Genomic DNA, 18,888 nt, shown 5'->3' on the forward strand with positions numbered 1-18,888 from the left:
CAATACTACCAACCAACTGAGCTAAGCTCACATGGACGATCACATGATTTCTATTGGTTTAATAATTAATTTTAATCAATTAATTAGTATAGTTATGGTATTAGTACCTTTTGACAACGCATTTTATTCTTTTTAAATACGACATACGTATCGTAGTTTATTTTGATATACGGTATGTGTGTGTCTTGACACTTATTTAATTTAAATAATTGTAATTTGTTTGTGATGATGGGAAGCATCGCCAAATAAGGACATCAGAGGAGAGATTTGAGAAATCAACTCATAGACTAAAGGCTTGTAAAATAATTTATTTATTTTGTCTTTTGAGTCCGGTGACCATAACTATACTACCTAATCTTTTATCATTTGATGTATGTGATCTTTTATTGTTTTATCTATGTTATGTATGAAAAATATGTTTAATTAACGAGATGTATGCTTATAATATTTTTGAATGTATGCTTGTGTGTATGAGATATATATCGTTGAGATCGCCTGATTAAAATCCCTCATACTCATCAAGACTAATATTGAAAATGTATAGATTTCACCTTAACGAGATGCATTTTCTATACTTGTAAAGATGTGTAAATATAATCAAATGTTTTTCATATTTTAGCACTCAACAGTAAGATGTGTAAATATAAAGTTGAATGTTTTTCAAATTTTAGCATCCATCAAGACTAATATTAAGATGCAATTTCTGTACTTGTATAAGATGTATTTTCTATACTAGTAAGGTACAAAAAGATAAATGTAATTTGCTAAAAAAAAAAAGATAAATGTAATGTCTCACTGCTAATTTTCAGGTCCAACTTAACTAATTATAATAAGACTATAAAGTTTTTGCTCAAAAAAAGAAAGACAGTTTAAAAGCAAAAATCGAAAACAATCCCTACGATGGATCAGAATTGAGGGAGAGAGAGAAAGACTTACAATGAACAATAAAGAGTGATAATTACCTTCTCATAGACTTAATTATTACCTCCGTCCCTAATTATGGGCCTTTTTAAAAAAATAACAGGAATTAAGAAAATTGATAATGGTAATAAATTTATTTGTAATTACTATTGATTTTACAATTTTATCCTTTAAGAGAAAGGTAATGTATATTTTCAAAATAGTATTTAATGTTGATTGAAGAAAAAGATATAAAGAAAAGGTATTTAGGAGATAATTTTTTTTTAAAAAAGAGTCTTGTATTTAGGGAGAGAAGTAGTATCTTTTAAAGAAAATAAAGACTATTTAATCTAAAGAACCAACCTTTTCTCTTATATATAAGATCCATATATATATTGTATGCATAGTCAATATCAAACAAAAGAGGAGTTACTGATGGTATTTTATAATTATTCTTTAGAATATCAATTATGTACTTTGTTTATATGTCCAAAAGTTACATTGATTTCATAGTTTCATTTTTCTGTTTTTTAAAGATGATTCGATAGTTTCATGTTATTGTCCTTTTTTGTTTTGAAAATATTAATTTGCCCTTTTTCTTTTTTGACCGATTTGAATTGTTGACCAGATGAATATAGATTAATTATGTTTACTATTTTATATTTATATTAAAGGAAATAATTGATTTAACATATCAATAAAATAAAAAAAAAGTATTCAATGGTCAAGGCAGGTTCTCCATTTATACATGTCATTGGGAAAAGAAAAAAAAAACAAAGAACTCATAATCTATGAACAAGATGAACACAAGGAACTCTACTACTCTTACATTGGCATTTTTATTTGCTTTCTTCATCGTTGCATCAGGTTTGAAATCGACGATTGAATTTCCCATAGATATTTTTATTTTTATGAAATATCATATTGTGATTTATTTACCAAATCACCCTTTAAATAGTATCTTCAATTTAGTCCCTAAACCAGCAAAAACCAAATAAATTTTGAACACTCACCAATTTAACCATTGTTGTCAAAATGTTAAAGACTAAATATATTGGTTTATTGACTTATGCCATATATATCACAAGCAAATTAGTTATGATATTCTTTTGTTGTATTTGTATGTAGATTTATGCATGAAATCAGAAGCACAACATCCAATTGTGAGCTGGCCCTGTGTATCACCAAAACCATGCAAAGTTAGCGGCACTTTTACTTGCCCATGTATTAAGAATCAATGTAAGTGTGGAAAACCTCCTTTAGATGATAACAATTCTATTCCATCCTCCTCAATTACAAATTGAGTAATGAGATATCGTGCGGCAATCATAGTGTATCAATAAAAATGTAATAAAAGGTTGATATTGATATGATAAGAAAATATTTCATCTTATTTTATTTTTAAACTTTATCTTACGAATGTTTTGTAAGCTTGTTTACCATTTTCTTTCTGTTTCAATATTGATACTATTGGATGTTATAAATCAAATCATTTTCAGTATATTTTCCACTTCTTTAACTGATGATATGGGGATTGTTATATTCTCAAGAATCCACCAACGAACGGACTTTACATATAGTGTATGTTTGGTTAAGCTATGGTGTCTGTGTTAGTGTCTAATATTTTGTGTTCGATTATCATAACTGAATAAAAAACCATGGGTTGTTGAAATAACAGTTCTTGACTTCTTCACTTCATATGAACCAAGTTCAGGGGTCTATTCTAGGAAGGACAAATCTATGGTAAACAATGATGACTTAACCATTCACTTGTTCCCAATGTTAAATGAAGTCATATCTCAGCTCAAAAACTAGTTTTCTCACTAGTTCAGTTTTGATCGCAATGTAACTCAACCAAGGAAATACTTAAGTCCTTAACTATTAACTGAATGAAATACCATAGCTTGCTTTTTTATTTTATAAATCTAAACAAAACATTTAATTTAATAGTCCAAAATATAAATAATTTTTTTACTAACTTCACCCTATTTAATGATATCATTTCGAAAATACTCTTTAGACTTTAACTAACTAAAATTGTAAGATTTCAGTAACCTATTACTCATTAAACAATTTAGTTTTAACCATCACATTTAATCGGGTACAAGTGCATAATCAAAAATCATAATGCAAACCTGAAATGAACAAAAGAAATCAGAATTTATTTAATTGGTGCAAAATTGTGGGAAACAAGTTATGTAATCAGTATGTTAACATAAACCTCATCCTTCTATAACCAACCCCAGAGAACATTCCAGTGAATTTAACAAGTTATTAGGTCATCCCTAGGAGCAAAAATTTCCGCCAATTTATCATAAGAGAATAGAAATAATATATCACAGAATGACATATATGTTATTTGCCTTTCATGATAGCAACCATAAAACGAACAGAAGCTAACTGGATTAATTTCAATGTCAAAGCAGCCTTAGGCACTGTCAGATTCATTTCCTGAATCAATATTCATCGGTTGTGGTTGAGCATTGTAGACAATCTTCTCATCCTCATAACGTTTTTTATCAACACGAGCTTTTGCCTCGTATGGCTCCTTCTCCTCAGCTGTGCATTCAACACACAGAAATGACAACTTAGTAACACATGATAGGATTTTATCAGTGATCGAGAATGACATTATGCGAAAATGGAACTGCATATAAAATGAAACAACTGTCAAACAGCCATACCTGACATTTTTTTCCAGTTTTCTCCAAGTAACTTTGCCACATCCGTAAATGAAATCCCAGGATTAGCTTTCTTTATATTCTGTCGTTAAAAAAAGAAAAACCGTTTGAAATTTCTCCATCGATGGTTGTAGACAATCTTGCAGAAGGGAAATGATCATTTCCACACACCCAAATCCAAAACGACACCATTGGCATATATATAACATAAAACACACCTCTCTTTCCATTTGAGAAAAGAACATGAATCCAGACATTCCCCTCTTGGGTGCATTTGGATCCTTTTTCTTCTTCTGTTTTTTCTTTTTGCCATCTTCATCTGCATCTTTTGATTTCTTCTTAGAAGTAGAAGTAGAAGTAGAAGCAGATGCCTTAGAAGACAGATCCTTCTTTGGTTCCTTTTTGGCAGGTATCTGAAAATTGGCCATCATTAAGGTGTCAGGAATACCAAAGATGTAAAGAGTAGAGGTGAGGCATCACAAGATAATAAAGGAACATAAAACAAATCACATGCCTCTTTCTCATCACCACTTTGGCTAGCATCAGAATCATCTGCCCCAGAATCATCAGTAGGAGACCCTTCATCGTCCTTTTCGGCAACAAAGTCTTCATCCTGTAGATATTTTCCACCGATTAATATATACAAAAGCAAACGAGACTACCAAAAAATATTTCCACAGGGAACCCCGCCATAAGACATAGTAGTGTGCATATAAGTCCAGAACAAATGCACACAACTATAATAATATGCAATACAGAAAACACAGGAAAGCAAAAAGGGATAGATAATAAACAATAGTCTGGCTGCAAAACAACAGAAATGCAAGCCTGTGAATGCAACGCAGAAATGTAAGCACACTTCAAACATCACTTTATGTTTTTTCCATGCTCAAATATTTTCCAATGTTGTTGGATATAAATTAATATGATCCTTGTTTACTTAAATTAGAACGCAAATATACTAAATGCTACTCACAAACAAAATATGAGGATAAAAATAAAAAATTATATCAAATATAGATTAGGCACCTCCTCGTCACTTTCATCTTCACCAGCTTCATTTCTGATGCGCTCAAGATGTGGATCAACAGCATCATCATCATCACCCTCAAGAACCTTAGCCACACCAGTAGTTGGTTGGGCATCTCCTAAATTCATAATTTTCAAGCCCTTTGAACTGCATGTTCAGGTAAGGAATGAGTTGTTTATATGACAAACAACTAGTTGCCAAGTAAAATTTGGCAATGAGGTAACATTTACCTGATAAAACCATACAAATTGTGGTACTCGTTTCTCTGAATATTACGAAAGAGGTGCTCTTGGTCAGATTTTAGTCTGATAAGAAGGTCAAAATAATGCATATTTGACCCACCAGCAGCATGTCGCTCAAACTCCACATAGTCAATCTAGTCAGAAACAACGAAACAATCAAAACCTCTAACAGGTGATATCATGCATGACAACCAGTATTTAATATATGATGGTCAGTAAACAGAACTCAAATTTCACCTCTTCATGAGTAATAAGAGTGGGAGGTTTAGGTAGAAAGAAGAAGCTCTTCTCAAGGGGATACAAAATTCCATCTTCAGCTTTCAGAGATGATTTCACTGCATAACCATCTTGACAACTCCTAAATTTTCCAGGCTTAGTAACTTTGGCCCCAGACAAGCCACGTAATACTGTGGTGAACACTTCATGGATAAGCCCCTGATTATTGAATTGTAAATGAAACATATCAACTATTACATTGCATCAGATGCAATATGCACAACCCATAGTGCCAAATTTACACATCAATCAATCAACTAAAATTATGCTGTTTCTATTTTCCCAAGCATCCCTCAAGAACAGCACCTCGGGGTTGTATATCAACAAATCAATAATCAACAGTTTAGGCAATACCTTATACGACAACTCCAATCTGTCTTTGAACTTAGAGTTATACAGATCTTCACTTAATGCCAATTCACTTTCAACCACATAATCAGTTTCGAACTATACAGAAATGAGCAAAACAATGTTAGCTTCAGAACAACGCAAAATATGTATCACCTAAATTAGTAAACCAGAAACCCATGAGAAATTACCTGCATCACAATATGAGGGTACAAAGTTTGTCCTTTTCGAATAGGGGGGTCGAGACTAATAACGACGAAGGTATGTGGCTGATTAGACTACAGATACATACAGCCAGTTGACAGGAGAAGTTGTCAGTATACTTAACAAGTCCAGAGAAAAGCATCAATCTTAAGGCATGGTTGGCTGATAAACTATATTAATAGCTAATAAGAAAACCAATATCAGTGAAATGAAAGCAATAGATCAGAAAATAAACCTTAGGAAGTAAAAATAGTCGAACTACACTGCTATACTGGATTTTGAAATCATTAGCCTGTCCTTGAAGCCGCAAGAATGACAGGTGTAACTCGACACTATATCTTCCCCTGCAGAGTAACACAAATTTCTATCATTAGATATTTGATCTTTCTCTTGAAAGGTTGTAAACGGAATCAGAAGTATGCAAAGCAGTGATAAGAAACAGAAACTAGTTAATGAACATGTCTGTGTATTTAAAAGGTTACCTTGGTGTAAGGATTGCAATACCATCAAAGGTAACAACAGCATCTTCACCTCCAGCACCAACGTCGGCCACAGATATTATTTTATCACGGAAAACCTGATACGAAAAATATTATGCAAACTTAGGTTACATATAATTTATTAACATGAAATTTATTAACCTCGTGAACAAACTCACCTGAGCAGGGGGGCAATTTTCATCACCAACAAACTGGGTGTTGGAATTCGGTATATGGAAACTTATCTCCATCAACGAATCTTTCTGAGATCATATGAATAATATTAGACCATAAAAAATGCAAACCCAAATTAACCACAGCCCACATTACTGTTCCAAGTCCAATTTGGATAAGGAAGGTTTTCTTTAACCAGCTGCAAGCTGTTACGAACTGTACTCATTAAAACTCAGAAGATTATATAGATATACCTCATTGGCTCCGGTTGTATCATCCACATGGAACTCCAAGATCACATCATTTTTCCCTTGAAGGTTAGTTTGTGAGACGTCTGCTAAAGGCACTTCGAAAGCTTGCTTTGAGCCAACCATGAAAGCCAGCATATTTCCTGAAATGGAAATATAAGCATAAGAATGTCGACCAGTATTAGAACTTCATAAAAGTAGTAAAAAAATTCTATTAAACAAGCTCTCTCTGCTATGAAGAGAAAGACGGCATGTGGCTGGCAAGTGGCAACACAAACAAGAATGAGAGGAAGGTCCTTTTTGAGAAGCCAAGCAAACCCCACCTCTACCCCAACCCCAAGAAAAACCACAATCTTAAGTATAAGATGAATGGTATCAACTGAATATCTTAGTAGAGTGCTACCCCTTGCTGAAAATATCAGCATACCATGTTCTTGTGATGTTTACGTGTTATACAGAACACAGTGTGAAATATTTTTTTTTTCTCTCAAAACAAATTTTCTCATAGTATAACAAGTAATGATGACAAAGAGAGATGTCTGAGAAAGACGCAAAGCATCAAGAGGAAAGATATCCATTTCAACACATTAGTCAGTTCATGTAAACATCACTGACCATTTAAATCAACTTCTCCCCAATTGCGCCCACTAACAGAAAGTTGCTTCTCCTTTACAGTTATTCCAAAGGTGTTTTGGAAAAAACTGGTCAAACTTACAACATCCTGCAAAATAGAAAATATCAACATAAGAAATGATATGTGATGCCAATCTAAGTCCCAGTCATTAATATCTATATCTGTCAAAATGTTAGTCAAAGGAACAAACATAAGAAAACAAACCAGATATTTGAATTCCTTAGTCTACAAATATATGTAATTGGACATTCAGGAGGGGCAGAAAGTAACCTGATCACGAAATCCAGTGAATTTGTAGAACAACCCATCTTTGATCTGAACACCAAGTTGATTACTCTTTGGAACCTTCATCCATGTCACGCTCACTATGTCTGATTTGTCAACTTCAATTGATTTACCACCCCCCTGTCTCTTCCATAAAATTCCCCCAGAATATATTTTTATCTGCCCCGGATTCTGCAACCCCGATAATATGTCATATGTCATACAAAACAATCACTATATTTAGCCACCTATTTATTTACAAATTTGCTAAAAACAAAAAACTCATTTTCCCCCAGTTATCATAGTTCTTTTATAAAACAATAAAAGTGAAAATTGATAAATCATTGGCATGGGACAAGCAATGCAACATTAAGTAGAAAGGCTGCGAATATTCGACTCCTTCCTATGGATATTTAAATAAATTATACATGAAATCATTCAGTGTGCTTGGTTGAGTAGGATTTATATTGGAAGATAAAAAATTTGGAACAAAAATGACTTTGCAAATGCTTGTTAGTCTGCATAACCAAAAAACTTTTCGAGTAAAAAAACTGACAGATAGAAAATCCACTCGAAAACCAAATTAATTAACAAAAGACACATTTGAGAACCAAATTAACCAACAAAAGACACATTGGAACAGATAAATTCGAGTTCTACAGTGACACGTCGGACACAATGAAGCATCAAAATAACCGTTTTGATACGAGAAACAAATACCAAACACCCTAATTTTGAAAATATTTACAAAACAAATAGATAATTAGAATGCTAATAACGATAATCATAATAATTAGGGATTAGCGATGAATAAAGAGAAAGAAAATAGTAAAATAAATTAGGGTTTTTTTTCTTAATTACGAAAAGTTTGAGTGATGCATGTAATGTGAAATCGAGAAAACGAAAATGGAAGATTCTAGAGAGAGAGAGCTGACAGTGCCGCCACGGCCGCCGAGGGTGATATTGTTGAAGAGATGACCGTCAGTCATTGCCTTCTGATCGCAGGAATGAAAGAACGAAGGTTGGTTACACTCTTTCTCTTGTCTCTTGTCGTAACTCAGAAATACAAATTTCGCACCTATTTATTTCAATTTTAATGGGCCCTGTCCTCCTCACCAGTGGTGAAAAAACCATTTTGCACTTTGTAATTAAAAAATCTGAATAGGAAAACCTCATTTTACAACAACAATCGAGATTTATCCCACTAGATATGATCGGTTAAATAGAAAACCTCATTTTAAATTATAAAGTTAAAAAAATCCAACCGCAATTTTGGAATTTCCAAGGGCCGTGTGAAGCATGGAGATGGAAAAGAATTTCTCTAACTTTTTAATATTCACTGTTTTATTATGTGAAATCTAAACGGATCATACCATTTTATATCAGATTCTTTTTCAAAATGTGATATTCATGTTTATTTTACCCCATAAAAAAGGTATTTTCTCTTATCCCATATATTAGCAATTTTTTTTCTAAACTCATTGAATAACTTATTTATTTGATCTATGTTATAAATCAAATGCGTTAATTATTTAATGAATTTGAAAAAAAGAATGTTCTGAACACTCCATATGTTTTCGTTTTCATTTTAGCTCTTAATTTTTATTATTTTTATCTTTAAGTTTTTAACGTTTAAAAATGCATATCTAATTTGTCCCATGTTAAGAAACAAATCTAAATTTTGTAGAGGAGCTTTTTATATTGTTACAAAGATGTCCACAAAAATTATTCAAAAATTTAATAGTTGAAGGATAATTAAACACATTTAATTTTAGCATGTATGCACATGGACTAAAACTACTTACAAGATAATTTTGTAAAGACCGGAATTGATAACAAAAAATTTAGAGGGATCAAAGTTACAAGAAAATTTTTAGAAGGATTAAAGTGAAAGTTGATATATTTAGATGGACTAAAAACATCTTAACTCTACTTCAAAAAATTAACATATTAACGCTAAAAAAATCTAATTTTTGTCACATAAGTCACTCTTATGTATGAGTTTAATTATGGTGGGTTGACGGTCCAAAACAATTTTGCACACAGAATCAATCAAAACATTTAAAATCAATACATCAATTAATATTTTTAATTTATGTGACAATTGAGGATGTTTTGATTGTTTGTGTGTACAAAGTTGTTTTGAACCGTTAACCACCTCATTAAACTCAACCAATATTATATTCTTTAAAAATAATAGTTTTAGCTTAACACATGACAAGCAATTGAATTGAGCTTTAATCGAATATATAGTAGTTGAATGAAGGTTAGTCGAACTAAAGTGATCGAATATGAAATAGATGAATCTTTCTGAAGTTGTGAGTTGACAATTGAGCATTCAACTTAACTTGCGTTTCATGTTTGTGGTCTCACTAATTGAAACAGTATACCCCATTTGGCAAAGGTAGCTGGTTATCCTCCCATCCCATGTACTAACAAAATGATCGGTTGCCACTTTTTAGAGACAACCTCTATTGAGAATTTACATACCTTCATAAATGTTTTTCCAGATATAGCTAGGCAATTTCTTTCTTGTATATTTCACAAATATGTACAAAAATACAAAATAAAAAAAACTCATTAAAATTTAATTAACCAAGATGCAATGTCGTTTATGCAGTTTTTATTGTTCCTCTCACAAAAATACAATTTTTAAGAAAATTCTATGTTGAAGTCATAAAAATGATTTTTTTGGTGAAGTTATTAACATTATAACATAAAAAATGTAAGGGTCCTGCTAACCGGTGCCCCCGGACACGGGTTAAGCATACCATAAAAGGGAATTATTGCCATAAAAGGGAACTGTTTTTGACATTATTATAAATTAATTACACAATTTCAATGCATTAACTACTATATAATTTCCTTTTTCATACCCTTAACCAGTGTCCCGGGGGCACCGGTTAGCATTTCCCAAAATGTAATGAGTAACACCTCACCGTTTGTATGATGACATCAAAAGTTCAATCATTATAGTATCATCAATTCATCATATTAACAAGACTACACTTAATATAATTTTATCCTACCATATTATAAGCGTAACACCCCACAAAGTGTAACACTTAAGACTATCACATAATATTATCAAATCTGTTTGCATGTTAAAGATTTCAACGATAAAATAGTACATGTAAGTCCAAGATGTTGCAAGTATTACTAGATGAATTACTATTGATTATTAATCAGTAATCAACAATTTAAAAATGAATCAAACATTAAAATCAAAATTGACTTTTTCAAAAAAGTCAATTTCTTGACTCCGTAGAAGTCCTTTTTTTAATCATTAAAACAATTTTTCACACCCTATAAATAGTTTGTGACAGTAATCATCTATTTTAAGAGCATTTCTATTGATTATTTTCTAAGCAAACTACTTTAGTTTCATGCACTCCTACCATCTGGTTCCCACAGTGTCATGTTATATTTGTGCAACTCATATACATTTTACTTCAATGTTAAAAACTATGCAACTCTTAAGCAATTCACACTAGTTGTAACAAAAGAGAAGAAGCAATCCACAATTTTTATTTGCATGAAGTACCATATGTTACATATGCTAACTCATATTCTCCTAATGGGTAGGGAAAATAAGCAACTCGGTCATTTTTCTATGAAACCCTCTTATATACCTCATTGAAGATGTTCAAAGTGAATATCGTGTCTAAAGAACTTGAAGCTCTAAGTTCTCTCCTAATTTATTTCATGAATATCGAGACAATAAAAACAAAATTACCAAGACCACAAAATTACCTAGGGTTATACATAAGTTGAGCTGGACCAAGTTTGGTTAAAACTGAGACCCAAAAACCATGTAAGAACTTGACCTAAGTTCTCTTCTAAATAATATTTCTTTTCCTATAAATAATTTACGGTAAATTTATTCAAAATATACCCACCGCCCCTTTCTTCAGCCATATCATGCAAGAAACGGGCCACTTAAGTTGTGAAAGGTGGCATTATAAAGTCATAATTTTTTCACCAAAAAAAAAACGTCATTATTATATTATATTGTGTAGTAAAGTGGGCACTTAACCGGCCAAAGAAAAACATGCACTGCAAAATCTCTTATTATATGCACCATGTAGGGAAATATGTGTCGGATGTGTCATGGGTTGAAAATGGAGAGACATTAGTTGGATTAGTTTATTAGATTCATGTTGTCAGAACTTGAACAGAGATCGAAGAGACGTGCGACTTCTTATGATTAGGGATGTCAATGAATATCTATAGATACAAATAGTATGGTACTTGTTTCCGTTCCGTTGGATAAATATGATACTCGTGTCCGCCCCTGTATCCACAAGTATTCACGGGTATTTATATATTTTTGAATTTATTTAATTTTTGGTATAAAGAAGAACTTCTTTTAATTATCGAAAAACTTCAATTTTTAAACATTCATACATAATTCATTCAAATTTCATAAATCATATATAATCCATACAAATTCATGATTCTTGCATAATCCATACAAATTTTTGAAGTAAAATAAAAGGAATAAAAACATCCAAATTTCATATGCATTCCAAATTTCAATAACTTCATTTGACTTCCCAATTGTTGAAATAAAAGCATATAAATCCCAAATAAAAATCTAAATAATCAACATAACAATGATAATTGAAATAAAATCTTATAACATTTACTAACAATGTCCGATGCATTGAATGCACAATTTTCTATAAAAAAAAATTCCAATTAAGAAGTTGATATAGAAATGATATTATAAGCTCAATAATTTATCATCCGATTTCTCCAAGAATAAAATGAGGTCAAGTCCAAATAGTTGGAAATAAAGAGCACTTAAAAAATGGTCGTTTATAAATTATATGGAATAATAAAAAGATAAGTAGCCATGAAAATCATCAAGTTAAAGAGGAGAGAATCCTATAAAGTAAGTGGAATATGAATAAAGTTAGTGGAGTCCGATCATAAGCAATTAATATACGTAGAAACAAACTAACCATACAAAAGAACTATCCACACAAAATATAAGAAGATGCTCAATATAGAAGGACTAATCTACTTTATAAAGAAGTGCGAATATAAAAGAGTTGATCATAAAAGTAAAGCAAAGTGAACAAATTATAGAGAAAAAAATAATCAAAACTTTTAACCAAAATGAATCCACTTTCACAGTTGAATATAATCAATTAATCATATGATACATGTGTAACTGTGTGTAGTAATAAATATATAACTTGAAGAAAAAAAAACATGTGCGTATACTAATACTCTCAAAAAACATACATGCACTTGAACTTTTGAGTCTTTGTCTTATTTTTTAAGTCAGTGTTTCAATGCTTTTCTGTATAATATATGGTTGCATTATGTGAAAGCTAATCACAGCATTAGATACTAATACTATTCTCACTATGTTAATGGATATAATTGTTAGTTATGTTGATTTACATAAAGATGATTGAACACAGATATTTTATTTTTGAAGATAGAAACAAAAAAAGCATGGTAGTTAGCATAGTGAGAAAGAGATTCTGCATAGAAGAAGCTTCTTGATTTTCTACTAGTTGATCATGCATTATATAAGTGCATGTTTTGGTGATTAAACTTTGTGTGTGGAAAGCTTTTGAGGAACACTGAGAGGAAAAACATGGGAAATAAGATGGTAACATACAACAAGTACAAAAGAGTCTTGTTCTTTATCAAAAAGTATAAGGTGACTGAGCTGGTTCCACCTGAAGACCTCAGGGAGATTTTTTCTGAGTTTGCCGGAGGTGGATCATACATGTCAACCGAGCAATTACACCGGTTTCTTGTGGAGCATCAAGGCGAGGAGAATTTCACGTTATTGGATACGGAGAAAATTGTTGATAAGATTTTGCAGCTGAGAAGGACACAACAGGAAACGGTTCATGTTGATCAACATAGAGAAAGGAAAATCGCCCTTGATGATATCTTCCGGTTTTTGTTCCTAGATGATTTCAATGGTCCTTCCAAAACTGAGGTAAAACATGGTCATTATGTTAGTTATTCAGTTAATCAGAGTCTTTGGATGAAGATCAGACGATTCATGTTTTGAACCAAATTTGCTAAAGTCGGAACCTGAATAGTCCAATCTTAGTCAGATGATTTCAATTTCCCTTAAGTTTTCTAGTGTTGCTACTTTTTCTCCTTTCTTGTATTTTTATTTAATTGACCTTACTTTGCTAACAAGAAAGTATAAATAAATGTCATTACAGGTAAATCATGATATGAGTGCTCCATTGTCACATTATTTCATATATACAGGACACAATTCCTTCCTTACTGGAAATCAACTAAGCAGTGATTGCAGTGAAGAACCAATCATAAAGGCGCTGCAACAAGGCGTGCGTGTTATAGAACTCGATTTATGGCCAACTTCTAGTAAAGAAGATATTAAAGTTGATCATGGATGGTACTATTTAGACTATATAAACAATAAAATCGGTTTTTTATATGATCTTAATCGAATCAACACAAAACTTATTTCATTTTTGTCACTGTCATAGGACACTTACAAATCCTGTATCACCTATCAAATGTTTGGAGTCTATAAAGAAATATGGTTTTGTTGCATCTCAATATCCAGTGATCATAACTATAGAAGATCATCTTACAGAAGAACTTCGAGCGAAATTTGCAGAAGTATGCAATAGACTATTCTATTTTTAATTTTCCTTTTCTGATCTCAATATTCATTTCTTTCTTTTTTTTCTTTTCATTGTATCTTGTTGCAGATGGCAACTCAAATATTTGGAGAAATGCTTTATTATCCTCAACCAGCAGAATGTTTAACTTTAACAGAATTTCCTTCACCGGAATCATTGAAAAATAGAGTTATTATATCAACAAAACCTCCGAAAGAACATTTTAAGTCCAACCGGATCAAGGACAACGGCAACTATCATGCTCTAGATGGAATTAGTGAATCATCAGAAGAAGAATCATCGGGAAAGGAATCGCCAGATTCTACAGTTGAAGTGGAGATTAATAGTGCGGTGAGAAATGCTAGCAATACATTATTTTTTATGTACTCTTGAAGTACTATTAATAAGGTTTGCGTGCTTGTGTTACAATTTTTTTTTGTGTTTATCAGAATGGAAGTGATAGCGATGAGGGAGACGCAGGTAAATATGGATGTCATCGAAGATTATTTCAAGAGTGTTCACCGGATTACAAAAGTATAATAACAATCCAAAATAAGAAACTTAAGGGTAGCTTGAAAGATAAATTGAAAACTGACGGTGAACTTAGACGCTTAAGTTGGAGCGAAACAACCTTAGAAAAGGCTTCAGAATCTCATGGAACAGACATCATTAGGTATGTGATACAAGAGCACGCTATAATCAAATTTTAGTACCTAACAGTCTCCTATGGTTTATCTGATTCAAACTGTTACTCTTCCAGATTCACACAAAAAAATATACTCAGGGTGTACCCTAGGGCGACACGCGTCAAATCCACAAATTTCAAGCCACATCTTGGGTGGATGTATGGAGCTCAGATGGTTGCATTCAATATGCAGGTTAGGGAACTGTCACCAACCTGCTTTCGATGTTTTCGGAAATGCTTTCTTTCAAATTAGCTTTCATTTTCTCTCTATCACAATTAAAAAGGAAAATTTGTAACAAAATGTCATTTTTGGTTTGACCACCCACATATAGAGTAAAAATTGAAAATGTTGTTAGAAAGTGGTGTTTCTTTTCATGGAAATGGAATGATAGTGGGAGCTTTTTGAAACCTGAGTCACATCATTCAGCTGTTTTCTGATGTGGAGCAATCTAGTATGCATGTCAGCATGAAATTTTTGCTACCAAGAGATTGGTGAATAATGTGGCAGTGACACTTTAGATTGAAGGCGCGTCGGTGTATAACATCAACACATGGTGTACTCCCATTCAATGACTTCTACTTTTTCAAATTATTATCGGTGTCTGCGTTACTGTTTCCTAACGACAAGTGGATTAACTTCGCTTGCAAGTTACTGTATCATATCTTTTAAAGGAATGCTAACCTTTTTCTTTCCTACTACTTTTTTTCCTCAATAGGGGTTAGGAAAATCACTCTGGTTGATGCAAGGAATGTTCAGAGCAAATGGAGGATGTGGTTATGTAAAAAAGCCTGAAATTCTAATGCAGAAACTTCAATGTGACAATGAGTTTGATCCTACAAGGATTATGCCAGTGAAGAAGACATTAAAGGTAAACAATACCATAGTACATTATTCAATTTTAAAAGGTAAATTCTTTTGTTTGGTGACAGCTTAATGTTAAGTTAACATATTTAATAACAGGTAAAAATTTACATGGGACATGGTTGGAGCTTAGATTTTAGTCCCACACACTTTGATATGTTCTCTCCCCCAGACTTTTACACAAAGGTAAGTTTGAAAATTCCTTATATATTAGCTGCTTTTGGTCGAAACCAATATTTTTGGATTATTTCTCACTTCATTATTTTCAACTATCCTTTCATAATTCTTGTGCAACAAACATAAAATTATTAGACTCTTAATTCCAACTTAATATTATTTGTTACACAAGCAACCCTGCTTTCAAAAGAATATAGATGAAAAAAAATACAGACAAATAACATACTATGTTTGCTAACGAAATTCGACCAATTGTGCTAACGCGTCCGATTGCATAGCTGCTGCAGTTCCTTTCTATTATCAATGTAAGATTAGGGTTTACATGTCGTGGTTATCTTGTGATCATTGACATTGTGGACAAATGTGACTAATGCAGTCGCAATGCAATTGCAAAGGCCTTCAAAACTTGTACGTCACCACAACAGTTGTGTCGCAAACTGCAATTTAAACTACGAATTTCACTCATAACAAGGAGTATTAAAGAGTTTTTTTAATAGAAAAAAAAAATTGAGGTAGGGAGAAATAATTATTAATTGAAATGACGATCATGACCATTTTACAATTGTTCGTAGTAGGATTTGAGATTCATACCTTAAAGTTACTAGGTCAAACTCTTACCACTGAATCGGCACATTGTGGACACGAGTCTTGAAGAGTTGTTTTCTCAAACACAAACAAACATTGTTATATTATATGATTATCTTACAATTGGATTGGTTTTTGTGACAGATTGGTATTGTTGGTATCCCTGCTGACATTGCAAGGAAGAAAACAAAAGTAATAATGGACAATTGGTTTCCTGTGTGGAATGAAGAATTTGAATTCCCTTTGACTGTTCCAGAGCTTGCTTTACTTCAGATACAAGTAAGAGACAAAGATCAAGGAGGAAAAGATGACTTTGCTGGACAAACATGTTTGCCAGTTTCAGAGATAAAACTTGGATTTAGATCAATCCCTTTATATAATGAAAAGGGTGAACAATTTAAATCTGTTAAGTTGTTAATGAGGTTTCAATTTGAATGAATTGTAGATGTAATGTAATTAATTCATCTGGGATATAAATCCTCCTTCTTTGTAATGGTTAACTTTTTTTTTTTGTCAACTATTTTAATTACTTTTGATCAAGAAAAAGAAATAAAATTAAAAAAAAAAACAAAAACAAAATATTCACTAAAAGAAACACTCCACCGTATATTGATATTCTTATTTTATTTTATGCTATTCATCTTGTGGGGTAAATTATTCTCTCAGGACCATGAAATTGGTATAATCAATATTTTCCTTAGGAATGTACTTCTTACTTATTTGGAAACAGTTATATAATTGAAAACAGCCACATGTGATGATAATATCTATTAATGCAAGGGAGCTTCTACGGTGCAGTCAGGAAACTGACTTTTTTAAAAAAGTTAATTTTGATTTTAATGTTTGATTCATTTTTAAATTGTTGATTACTGATTAATGATCAATAGTAATTCATATAGTAATGCTTGCAACATCTTGAACTTACATGTACTATTTTATCGTTGGCATCTTTAACATGCAAACAGATTTGATGATATTATGTGATAGTGTGTTACATTTTGTGGGGTGTTACACTTGAAACAAGGTTGGATAAAATTAGATTAAGTGTAGTCTTGTTAATCTGATGAATTGGTGATAGTATGATGACTGAACTTTTGATGTCACTTTACAAACAGTGGAGTGTTACTCACTACAGTGTTGATGTTATAATGTTAACTTCATCAGAAACGTCATTTTCATGACTTCACCATAGGATTTTCCATTAAATGCAAAGCACTTTACACCAACTTTTCTTTTTATAAAAAACTAGTCGAGATACCCGTGCTACAGCACGGGTAGCGCGGCTTCGCCGCGGTGTATGGCCGCGGCTCCGCCGCGTGTCGCGTCTCGGCTGCGCTTGGCATAGTGATTTTTTTTTGTTCATAGTGAAAATATGAAAAGTATTTAAAGCATAATAATGTATATATTGATCGGTAGTAATGAAAAATTATAAAATAATTATTATTTTTTTGTCAAGTAGATTAGTGGCTAGAGCTCACACAATTTAATTGTCGAGAAGTGGAGTTTCCGGGGTTCGAACCCCGGCCCCAGCATATAAAATGTGATATCCCTACCAACTGAGTTAAGCTCACGGGGATAAAATTATTAAATTTTAATTTGAACAAATATATATTAAATTTTAGTATTGAGGATATTAAAAAAGCTAATAAATAGTAACCAAAAAAAGCTAATAAATGAAAATAATCATAGTTTTTAGGTTTAAATATGTATTTCATCCTTGCAATTAAGGGTCGTTTAAAAATTGGTCCCTGTAATCGCTAATCCTGGCAATTTACCCTTGCATTGTTTAATCATTTAAAATTTCGTCCCTCTCCCCACTTAATCACTGCCACATCACTAATTTGATGACATGACAATCCCTGTCACACATGAAATTCCAATTTTACCCCTGGGTTTCCAATTCTTTCTTCAATATTTTGTCCTCTTCTTAAGGGAAAAATTAGAATTTCACGTGTGGCAGTGATTAAGTTAGTCAAATGACGAAATTTTAAATGATTAATGATTGCAAGGCTAGTTTGCAAGGATTGGCGAATACAGGGACCAATTTTTAAACGACCCCTAATTGCAAGGATGAAATACATATTTAAGTCTAGTTTTTATTTACTAATATGTTTTAGTGTGAAAAATACTAATAAGCATCCCGTGAAAAATCATAATTAATGTATTATAGAATATTGTTATCGTAAAATATATTTCATAAATAAACATATGCTAACATATTCCCATAAAAAAATACAATGAGATATATTTTTGTTAATTTATAGTCCATACACTCATATATATTCTATCAATATATATAGTTCTCATTAGATTTCAGAAATAATAATATACTAATATATTCCCGTAATACAAACATATACTCATATATATTTTTATTAATATATAGTCCATACACCAACATATACTTTATTAATATATTAATAAAACTTAGGCAGTCGCGGTGTTTAAATAGAGGTATTAAAAAATA

At 31.9% G+C, this 18,888-nt stretch overlaps 2 protein-coding genes across 2 annotated transcripts; one reads left to right on the top strand and one right to left on the bottom strand.

Annotated features, from left to right (window-relative positions):
* Positions 1-3,041: 3,041 nt before the first annotated feature.
* Positions 3,042-8,569, bottom strand: LOC11421264 (FACT complex subunit SSRP1). Its single transcript, XM_003616583.4, has 16 exons — positions 8,416-8,569; positions 7,487-7,672; positions 7,198-7,303; positions 6,589-6,725; positions 6,340-6,423; positions 6,164-6,258; positions 5,917-6,025; positions 5,669-5,755; positions 5,484-5,576; positions 5,091-5,288; positions 4,842-4,987; positions 4,611-4,758; positions 4,096-4,194; positions 3,800-3,994; positions 3,585-3,663; positions 3,042-3,459 (listed from the first exon to the last, which is right to left on the bottom strand). Exons 1-16 carry the CDS (start codon positions 8,467-8,469, stop codon positions 3,329-3,331), a joined length of 1,947 nt encoding a protein of 648 aa, XP_003616631.1. The 5' UTR covers positions 8,470-8,569; the 3' UTR covers positions 3,042-3,328.
* Positions 8,570-12,593: 4,024 nt separating this feature from the next.
* On the top strand, positions 12,594-16,921 carry LOC11421265 (phosphoinositide phospholipase C 6). Its single transcript, XM_003616584.4, has 9 exons — positions 12,594-13,448; positions 13,684-13,880; positions 13,975-14,110; positions 14,203-14,463; positions 14,562-14,785; positions 14,873-14,990; positions 15,514-15,666; positions 15,759-15,845; positions 16,566-16,921. The coding sequence occupies exons 1-9, from the start codon at positions 13,095-13,097 to the stop codon at positions 16,857-16,859; spliced, it is 1,824 nt and encodes a 607-aa protein (XP_003616632.1). The 5' UTR covers positions 12,594-13,094; the 3' UTR covers positions 16,860-16,921.
* The last annotated feature ends 1,967 nt before the right edge of the window (positions 16,922-18,888 follow it).

The sequence above is a fragment of the Medicago truncatula genome, chromosome 5, assembly GCF_003473485.1.
Source record: "Medicago truncatula cultivar Jemalong A17 chromosome 5, MtrunA17r5.0-ANR, whole genome shotgun sequence".
Lineage (NCBI taxonomy): Eukaryota > Viridiplantae > Streptophyta > Magnoliopsida > Fabales > Fabaceae > Medicago > Medicago truncatula.

What these genes read in the sequence shown, in the direction of transcription:
- LOC11421264 (XM_003616583.4), bottom strand. Translation starts at nt 8,469, where the DNA reads ATGACTGACGGTCATCTCTTCAACAATATCACCCTCGGCGGCCGTGGC. An exon ending in AAGATGAAAGTGACGAGGAG is followed by an intron (nt 4,195 to 4,610) that starts GTGCCTAATCTA and finishes AAATATCTACAG; the next exon opens with GATGAAGACTTTGTTGCCGA. An exon ending in TTTCTCAAATGGAAAGAGAG is followed by an intron (nt 3,664 to 3,799) that starts GTGTGTTTTATG and finishes TTTTAACGACAG; the next exon opens with AATATAAAGAAAGCTAATCC.
- LOC11421265 (XM_003616584.4), top strand. Translation starts at nt 13,095, where the DNA reads ATGGGAAATAAGATGGTAACATACAACAAGTACAAAAGAGTCTTGTTC. An exon ending in ATTAAAGTTGATCATGGATG is followed by an intron (nt 13,881 to 13,974) that starts GTACTATTTAGA and finishes TCACTGTCATAG; the next exon opens with GACACTTACAAATCCTGTAT. An exon ending in AAGTGGAGATTAATAGTGCG is followed by an intron (nt 14,464 to 14,561) that starts GTGAGAAATGCT and finishes TGTGTTTATCAG; the next exon opens with AATGGAAGTGATAGCGATGA.